This window comes from Nomascus leucogenys, chromosome 8, assembly GCF_006542625.1.
Source record: "Nomascus leucogenys isolate Asia chromosome 8, Asia_NLE_v1, whole genome shotgun sequence".
Lineage (NCBI taxonomy): Eukaryota > Metazoa > Chordata > Mammalia > Primates > Hylobatidae > Nomascus > Nomascus leucogenys.
The window spans coordinates 74,486,426-74,496,750 of NC_044388.1; the positions used below are offsets into that span (position 1 = coordinate 74,486,426).

The following is a 10,325-nucleotide window of genomic DNA, read 5'->3' on the forward strand; positions in this document are numbered from 1 at the left end:
CAGTATCTGACCCCAAAATTCAGTATTGATTTTGGGCTACTGGAAGTGGAGTCAGAGCTCAGGTGGAAGAAACGCCTCAGTACACACTGCCAGAAGTCCACTAAATAGATTTATGTAACAAATACACAAGACTTGCGTACGATCATCCACAGATTATGCAGTCATCCTTATTCAGGGAATTTGAGAATGAAGGGTAGCAACTGCAAAGCTCTTTTACCCATGTCCTCTTTTAATAAGTATTTAAAAATGTATTTAAATGCTAATTTCATCCATTTTCTAAATATATTAGTATATTTAACTGATGGGGTAGATCAAGGTTTTCTGGGGATCAAACCTGTTACAACTCATAAACTATTAAAAACTGTAATGTAAAATTAATGCAAAAGTACTGCAGACCGTAAATATGAATTATGATGGGAAAATAAAATCAAATTCCAATTTTATAAAAGCTGACAAAACAACAGCCACCACAAAATTCAGAAAATAGCATATTTTATTAACTTCTGAATATGACACTACAATGTGTATTTTCCTATAGTTTTGACTGAATACTCTGGTTCCATCTTCAGATCGAAATTAATTTGTAATGTTGTCTATAGGTAATGGAAATAGAATTCAATCTTTCCTCCGGGTGGCTGATGATAATATGTTTTCTTAATAACTTAGAAGTGTTTCAGTTTCAAAACACATTATTGGTAATGTCAAGTAAGTTTTTAAGATTGTTTTCAAATTTGGAAAATCTTCTGTCAAGCTCCTTTCACATGTAAGTTGTAAACTTTGTAAGAATTCTTTCCAGACTAGCTTCTGGCTCTATACGTTTCTACTCTCCACTAGACACTCACTCTCAGTGCTGGGAAGGTGTTTTGAATACTTAGATGTCATAACATTTTATCTAGACCTGCATCTTGCCAGGAATTTAGGTGTTATTCCAGTGAACAGTAGGAACATTCCTTGAAGCCATTCTTACGTCAGATTGGCTGGCGACGAATGAAGTTAACATGAACACATATGCAAATCATGTAACTTATTATCTCCATACTAGATACATCTTCAACTAAACTTTCTCTTACTCAAATTCCAAATATTTTAATCAGGATTCCAACATTATCAGACAATGGTGAATTTTAATAAAAAGGAGGATTGAGTGGAAATAACAGTCTTAACCATCTGTGATTAAAATACCTTAATACTGCAAATTGTAAAAAGAGAGACAGAGAGACAAACTAACACATTTGTAGGGCCCCTCTCAGCACCTTGGAAGCACAGGCCCTTACACTTGTGTTTCATTAGCTTCAAGATAAATCTGCCTCAGATCACTGGCCAAATTATACGTGGCCTTCTTCAGTATCCTACCACTCTATTCAAATACATCTCTGCAGGAGCACCCTATGAGTTGAGAATTACTGGTCTGGGATGACCACTGTTTGCATGATGCTTTCGATGGTGGTGCTGTTCTCAGAAGAAATACCAGGAGAAAACTTAGGAGAATATAAAGTCAACCTTAAGCAATTTGAACACTTCAGTGGTTAAGTGAGTTCCCTGGGACAACTTTGCAAGCTGCTATAACTTTATTTGTATTGAATATTACCTTCTTTTAGAGAGGTCAATGTGTAGAAGGAAATAACAATGAAACAAAGGATTCATTAATAGTATAAACTATGAACTGTCATTGATAGTTTTCCATGGGCCAAGTACCACATGAAGTGGTTGGTCTGAATTATTGTGTAAAATTCTTACTTCAGCATTGTAATGCAAATTATCTCACTGTCTCCATTTTACAGAAGTGGAGGTTCAGCCTCAGGAATTTCACTAAATTGCCCAAATTCTTACTACCAGCAGATATCACTGCCAGGCAGTGTCACACTTTAATATCTTCTAATCAATAAGATAACCCTAAAATTGATTATCATATATAATTTCCTTCTTATATATAGTTTCATACTATCATATATAATTTCCTTCTCATATATAGTTTCATACTATCATACATAGTTTCCTTTGTTTCAGAAATTGGACTGCTTCAGGGTGGATAAGGAGACATGGTGGTGTCTTGGCCTAAGTATTGGAATCCTCTAGTCAGAGGCCTGATGTGAGGTGAAGTGGACAGTGAAACCGCCTTTGCAAAAATCATAACTGAGAAAATTATTACAGTGAAAGAGATCTTACCTAACCGACTCCATCTAACATCTAACCTCCAAGCTGTCTTTTTCATTCCTGAGCTTGGGATTAACTAACTTTGGGAGGAACTTAGTTTATAGTTTTGCTTTGAAACAAAAACAATAACAGTCCTTTCAGAAACAAGCCTCTTTCCTGCCTGGGGACCAGACTGCTTTTGCAGGACTAACAAATTAGCCACAAGATTATAAATCATGGTTTAGGAGTCATGCAGCTGGAAGCTACAAGATTCTAAACCTCCTCAAATTGCTCCTGGGGATAAAATCACTATTTTAAAACCTAAGATCAATGCTTGAGCTATTTTGCAGACCCTGAACACAATGGATTAGCTGGCACCACCCAGATAGATAAACTGGATTATCTGGTCTTGTGTCCCCCACCCGACCACTCCCAGGAACTGATTTAGCACAAGAGGACAACTTACACTCCCTATAATTTCATCTCTGACCCAACCAAGCAGCACTCCCGACTTACTGGTCCCCTACAATCAAATGATCCTTAAAAACTTTGGTCCCCAAATTCTCAAGGAGACTGATTTGAGTAATAATAAAAACTCTAGTCTCCTGTACAGCCGGCTCCTTATTGCAATTCCCCTGTCTTGATAAATCAGCTCTGTCTAGGAAGTGGACAAGGAGAGCCCGTTGGGTGCTTACAATAGGACAAGCCAATAAAATATAAAGTATTAGAGACACTCCCTGGGTTTCAGGAACAGGTCAGAAAAAGTGTTTTCTTGGAAAACATCTGGATTCTGCTGCAGAGGAAGTATTTGCTTGCATCTTCCCAGAGTATAAAAGCTGTCCTCTCCAAGATGGTAGCCACTAACCATATGTAACTATTAAGCATTGAAATGCGGCTACTCCAAACTGACATGTGCTTTAAGTGTAAAATACACACCAGATTCCAGATACCTAGTAAAATAACAAAGTAAAAACTGAATATTTTAATATTGGATACCTTGTTGAAACAATTTTTGGTTACACTGTATTAAAATCATTAAAATAGATTTCTTTTTTAACTTTTTAAAATGTGGCTACTAAAAAATTTAAAATTAGATATGTGGACCCTATGTTTCTGAGGAACAGTGCCAGGACATAGAGGATAGTTATATTCACTCACAGATCAAAAACTAGCAAAAAGTATGAAATACGTAATAATTTAATTTTTTACCTTAACTTTTGGCATATTCCACAGATCTGTAGTATACTTGAGTGTGATAGCTTAGGAATAAATATGATTGGAACTTATTCATGTTTAGAGAGAAAGGGTGTCAAATTGAGAACCAGGCAGATACACCTAATCTTAAAATGACCCCAAAGTAAAGTGGTTGAAGAAATTAAATCCCAAAAATTTTTGGTGAAGAATGTTGAAGTTTTCATCAGTATATCCATATTCAAATGGAGATTAAAGAAGGCAAAATAAGGCCGGGTGCGGTGGCTCACACCTGTAATCCCAGCACTTTGGGAGGCCGAGGCAGGCAGATCATGAGGTCAGGAGTTCGAGATCAGCCTGGACAACATAGTGAAACCCCGTCTCTAACAAAAATACAAAAATTAGCCGAGCATGGTGGCATGCTCCTGTGGTCCCAGCTACTAAGGAGGCTGAGGCAGGAGAATCGCTTGAACCCGGGAGGCAGAGGTTGCAGCGAGCCAAGATCACACCACTGTCCGCCAGCCCGGGTGACAGTGAGAGACTCCGTCTCAAAAAAAAAAAAAAAAAGTCAAAATAAAAGAATTGTGGGCTGACAACCGTGGATTAAGCATCGGTTCTATTAAGAAAGGCTAACTTAAAGATGAATCTTTTGAAGATACATTTTGACTCCAGCTCTTTAGAGGAACAAAGTTTACCTTGCTGTGAAATTCTTCAAATAAAAATTTATTGACTTTAAATTAAAAAAAAAAAATGCGCACACACACACACAGCTAACTAGCTACATCCTTAGTGACACCAAGCTTTAGTCCTTCATCCTGAAGTGGGAATGACAATGGCATGTACTTCAAAGAGCTGTGACAAGAATGTGTTTGAAAATAAATATAGAGTAATCAGCAACAGTGCTTGGCATATTGTAAATAAGTGCTCAAGAAATGCTAGTTCCCAAAACTGTTGTTGCCACTGTACCCTAAATCCCTATTCTCTTCTGATATCCTTTAGTGATGTAATTCTGTCTTGCACTGGGCCTGTTCATCTCTAGTATGAATTTCAACCACAATGCCCTTTCTATATTTCCCTCAGGCTTATATAGCCAAAATATCCAGAGATTTGCCTAGGGATGTATAATATGATACTTCAATTTGTAGCCATGATAGCACTGTGTATGAAAGTTTGGAATAATGCGCCGGGCATGGTGGCTCACGCCCGTAATCCTAGCACTTTGGGAGGCCGAGGTAGGTGGATCACTGAAGTCAGGAGTTCGAGACTAGCCTGGCAAACATGGCGAAACCCCGTCTCTACCAAAAATACAAAAAAATTAGCCAGGTTTGGTGTCAGGTGCCTGTAATCCCACTTACTCAGGAGGCTGAGGCAGGAGAATCGCTTGAACCAGGGAAGTGGAGGCTGCAGTGAACCAAGATCACGCCATTGCACTCCAACCTGGGTGACAGACAGTATGTCTCAAAATAAATAAATAAATAACAGAAAGTTTAGAATAATGCATTACAAGTAGCCTGTAGTTTTTATGTTACTCATAGTTTTATCACACATGAACAATGTCATAAATTTTCATCGTTGAATTATCAGTTGTTTATGCAATATTCATTGACGTTTTTGGCTTATCAGCAGTGTTTCCGGAATTATTTGAATATTATTACTGTTTTTCAAAATTATTTTATAAAACATTTAAAAATCAAAAATGATACAATTAATAATATGAAATTAAATATAAGTTTTGAAGAATATCAGGATGTCACCCCCAAATTATTCTACTTTGGCATAAAAGTTATTTTCAGCTGAAGGCAACTGAAAATCAACAGGTGTAGGAAGAGTTCTCTGTCTTTACCCAAATTTCCCTTTGTGAAGGTGACAGAAATTTCCCTTGTAAAAGTGTCCCCAGCTGCTATACCAGGAAAAAGAGAGCAATTCTTATCACTAGATATGGAAGGTTGGCACTGAAATGAATCTGCAAAAACAAACCTTACTACAATTATTTCTATCTTTCATTTTATCTTCCATGGTTTTTATTGCCCATGTATTTCCTAGTCACATTCCCAAATTTGTCATCCCATGAAGTGCAAACTCCCTTTCCTCTGTTGGAATGGTGTATAAGTCCGTGAGTCTAACTGCTTTTTTAAGGTTTCACTTTTTTTTTTTCTTTGGGAACTCTGTGCATGTAATATACTAATAAAATTGTATGCTTTTTTTTTCGCATGTTTATCTGTCCTTTGTCAGTTAAATTTGCAAGACCCTAGTTAGTGAATCTAACAGTACAGAAAAAAATGTTTCCTCATTGACAGTTTCAAAAATGAAATAAAATTGAGGCAAGAATCTTCTTCATCTTAAAATGGCGAATTTTAATTTCCAAATGAATAGTTCCTTAGACCTAAGCCAGTAAGCTATATGAACAATTGTGATGGAATAAAACAAAACTAAAGAACATGAACAAAATTGAGAAAACATATGGAAGACTGAATCTAAAGACCAAGTAGAATGGAAAATTTTTCTAATTTTTAACTCTATAAATTAAAGGAATGTGTTTCATTTTACGGCTTTCATCTGTGGAAACATGTTTGCAGAAGACATTCAAGGTTAGGATTAATTGAAAGTACATAAATCAAATAGATTAAGACCCCAAAGGGCACTGAAGGAAAATTAGAAAATCAGCTATTTTTGCTTGGGTTGATTCCTCTCCTGACTAACTCTTGGAGATGATAAGAACATCAACTAATTGGGTAGCCATGATAGTATCTAAGGGAGAAAGGAACACAGAAGTTCAATGTACCATAACTTTATTTTTATTTATTTAGTTTTTTGAGACAGAGTCTGGCTCTGTCACCCAGGCGGAGTGCAGTGGCGTCATCTTAGCTCACTGCAATCTCTGCCTCTTGGGTTCAAGTGATTCTCCCGTCTCAGCATCCTGAGTACCTAGGATTACAGGTGTGCAACACCACGCCCAGCTAATTTATTGTGTGCTTTCATGGCCAGGTTGGTCTTGAACTCCTGACCTCAAGTGATCCGCCTGACTCAGCCTCCCAAAGTGCTGGGATTACAGGCGTGAGCCACCACTTCCGGCTTTTTTTTTTTTTTTATGACAGAGTCTTGCTCTGTCGCCCAGGCTAGAGTGCACGATCTCACCTCACTGCAACCTCCACCTCCCGGGTTCAAGCAATTCTCTGCCTCAGCCTCCTGAGTAGCTGGGATACAGGCGCCTGCCACCATGGCTGGCTAATTTTTATACTTTTAGTAGAAATGGGATTTCATCATCTTGGTGAGGCTGGTCTTGAACTCCTGACCTCGTGATCCACCCGCCTCGGCCTCCCAAAGAGCTGGGATTACAGGCGTGAGCCACTGCGCCTGGCCTTTTTTTTTTTTTTTAATTGTGTTATGTTGAGATGGAGAAACAGGAGGAGGTGGAAGAGATCTTAATATACACATGGAAAAATAAAAAATGGAATAACCAGGAAAATTCTGAAAAAGAATAATGAGAGAAAATTAGCTCTATCAGCTATTAAAGTCATGTTACAACATCTCGGTTAATTAGTCTCCCAAAGGGGACACTAATGTAAATGCATGTTTAATAAACTGCATCCCCAGTGGATGCCTGAAACCACAGATAGTACTGAACCGCATATACAGTTTTTTTCTATATACACATGGCAATGATGAATTTAATTTATAAATCAGGCACTGTAAGAGATTAGCAATAACTGATAATAAAACAGAAGAATTATAACAATATACTGTAATAAAAATTATTTGAGTCTGTGAACGGTGGTTCACGCCTGTAATCTCAGCACTTTGGCAGGACGAGGTGGGCGGATAACCTGAGGTCACCAGCCTGGCCAACTTAGTGAAATCTCGTCTCTACTAAAAATACAAAAATTAGCTGGGCATGGTGGCAGGTCCCTGTAATCTCAGCTACTTGGGAGGCGGAGGCAGGAGAATCGCTTGAACCCGTGAGGCGGAGGTTGCAGTGAGCCGATATCGTGCCATAGCACTCCAGCCTAGGTGCCAGAGGGAAACTCCGTCTCATAAATAAATATAAATATAAATACAGATATAAATATAAGTTATATGACTGTGATCTCTCTCAAAATAGCTTACTGTTTTACTTGTGATGATGTGAGATGATAGAATGCCTGTAATGCGATAAACTGAGGTGAATGGAGTAGGCATTGTGAAGTAGCGTTAGGCTTGATAAGGTACTACAGATTTAGGTATTAGTTGACACCTGCCATTTGTCACGTAATCATCTCAGCATTGAGGATAGCACACAGCACAATGTTTAAAACCGTACAATTCTACCTTAAGAATTGTGGGAATGACTAAAGGAACAAAATAGAAACCTGAGACAGTCCAGCTGTCCATGCAATTTTAGCCTATTAGCCTATGACAAAACAGCCAAAATTGATAGGAGTGTGGCGGGTGCCACGGGAGGAAGAAGGGAGAAGCAGAAATGAAAGTTCATAAATGGTCTTGGGAGAAAATATGCCCATATATTAAACCTTACACCAAAATAGAGGGTTCACCATGTAAACCGTGCTGTAATGTAAAATTAACAACACAAAATTACTTAAACCATGGGAGAATGTTTTTTCCTTCTTCTCTGCCTCTGTCTCCCTGTCTCTCTTCTTGCCTCCCTTCCCTTTCTCTTGGGATGAATCCGTGGTCACTATCACTAACAGAGAAATCAACTCACTACATTCATCATTGTGGAGATGGTAGAATAACTGAGCAGCTTATCTCCAGAAGCCCCGGTCCCCATAATTTAGGTCTCACCAAAATGTGCCCACCAGATTTTAAAAGAAGTGAATATACACGCTAGGCTTTCTGTATTCAGAAGCAGCATGGATGTCAAATAGAGGGAACCATTAACGAAGCCTTTATTAGAAATGTCTCCCATTTATCCATACACTCTAAATAGTTAATAGTACAAATACTTTGCTTTCTGCATAGAAACATTTGGACTGCCAAACAAAATACGTTTAAAGGAACTTCGATTTTTAAATGTTGGTGTCTGTCTAAACACGGCAAATAACCGTCATGCGAGGACAAAATGGCTGGCTAAAAGTTATGCTTTCGATATGATCAAAATCGATACGCTCAAATCTGTCAGTTTAGCGGAACGCTACATGATATGAGGAACAAAAAGCTCCCTAGGTCCACGATTGCCTTGGGTGGAGGAAGGGCTATTGCCGCTGTTGTGGCTGTTTTTTAAATGCATTCCTTCGTTGCCACAGGAATGAGAAATTAACAGCAGAGGAATGTAGGACAAAGGTACCTGCACGCACTCTCCTCCCAGGGCTGGATGTTGCCACTACCTCCAGGAGACATCAACTTGACTACCAACAACATGGAAAGCGTGCGAAACCCCGGATATTAATATCAAGAGAAAAAGAGGCAAAACTTTAAGTCACAGTGAAGCAAAACACGGAATAAGCAACGTCTGCCACCATCCAATTGAAATACAGAAGGAAAGTCATGTACTAGAAGAACGGACCAACCCGGGAGCAGGGCGGGACTTTTGAACTTTAGTCCAATCCGGATATTCCTTTGGACTAAGAAACTGGCTCTTGCTTTGCGGTCTTTTCTGCCGTCCACAGGCCTGAGGCGGGGCTGACTGCCATCCCAAAAACATCCGCCAGCGGGAAACGCCTCGGAACAGTCAGGACGTAGAAACGGCAATAAAAGTTTAAGTGCTGTAACCTCACTACGGCCACTCCCCAACTCCGTTACCCAATTCGTCTGATAACCTCAATAACTCCCATGCGACTAACCTTAGTAACAAGGCAGAGCAAGAAAAGAAAGGCAGGTAGCAAAGCCAAATATCCAGCTCTTTTATTGAGATCAGTGGTGGCTCTGAAAAGAGCCTTTTGGGTTTTTGTAAGTAGGCGTTCGCCTATTTCTTCTTGGGTGCCGCCTTCTTAGGCTTGACAACCTTGGGCTTTGCAGCCTTGGGCTTCACAGCCTTAGCAGCACTTTTGGCAGCTTTCTTAGGCTTCGCAACCTTGGCCTTCTTTGGGCTCTTGGCCACTTTCTTGGTCACAGTGGCCGCCGCCGGCTTCTTCGCTTTCTTCGGTGTTTTCTTAGCGCTCTTCTTCGGGGTAGCGCCGCCAGCCGCCTTCTTGGGCTTCTTGGCTGCCCCAACTGGCTTCTTAGGCTTGGTTGAGCCCCCCTTCTTAACCTTGGGCTTGGCTTCCCCAGAGGCTGCCTTCTTGTTGAGTTTAAAGGAGCCAGAAGCGCCAGTACCTTTCGTCTGCACCAGAGTGCCCTTGCTCACCAGGCTCTTGAGACCAAGTTTGATGCGGCTGTTGTTTTTCTCCACATCATAGCCGGCGGCAGCCAACGCTTTTTTCAGAGCAGCCAGAGAAACTCCGCTGCGCTCTTTAGAGGCAGCTACTGCCTTGGTGATGAGCTCGGACACAGGGGGACCAGACGCCTTACGAGGCGCTCCCCCAGCCTTTTTGGTCGCTTTCTTCTTCACAGGGGCCTTCTCCGCCGGAGGCGCGGCAGCGGGAGCGGCAGGAGCAGTCTCGGACATGTTGAGGATCAACAACTGGGGTGCAAGTGGCGAAGTCGCCGATGAAGCAGTGCTTGGGCAGGGCCGCTGTATATATAGAGCGCAGGCGCGCTCTGATTGGTGCTCTGGTCGCCCGCCTGGCTGGCAGGCTCTGCGCCGCTGCGCTGCTCCCAAGTTGTGTTTGTTCCACCTCACAAAAGGGGAAAAATATTAAAATTCCCCGCACCAAATCATCCGGGTTTGGTCAGGAAAGGATCTCAGAAGTCTCGGGCTTCATGCTCTTCATTTATTTTTTCCACAACCACAAAAACAACGCGTCCAGGCGTCCCCAATTCCCCCAACTCCGAAGGAAGTCTGGGGCAGTCAGAGACCACTTTCTGTTTTTCTTATAAATTACCTGTTCGCTCCTTTGCCCCTGAAAGTTCTTTTTCCCAGGGATGGTTGGGCACATGCTTCCCTTATTTTTGAAAAAAAAAACGAA

The 10,325-nt window shown here is 40.6% G+C and overlaps 1 protein-coding gene across 1 annotated transcript; it reads right to left on the minus strand.

The window, feature by feature from the left end:
* Window positions 1-9,147: 9,147 nt before the first annotated feature.
* On the minus strand, window positions 9,148-9,910 carry H1-2 (H1.2 linker histone, cluster member). Its single transcript, XM_030817410.1, has one exon. The coding sequence runs from the start codon at window positions 9,863-9,865 to the stop codon at window positions 9,224-9,226; it is 642 nt and encodes a 213-aa protein (XP_030673270.1). The 5' UTR covers window positions 9,866-9,910; the 3' UTR covers window positions 9,148-9,223.
* Between the last annotated feature and the right edge of the window lie 415 nt (window positions 9,911-10,325).

Coding starts and splice junctions, on each gene's coding strand:
- H1-2 (XM_030817410.1), bottom strand. CDS start 9,865: ATGTCCGAGACTGCTCCTGCCGCTCCCGCTGCCGCGCCTCCGGCGGAG.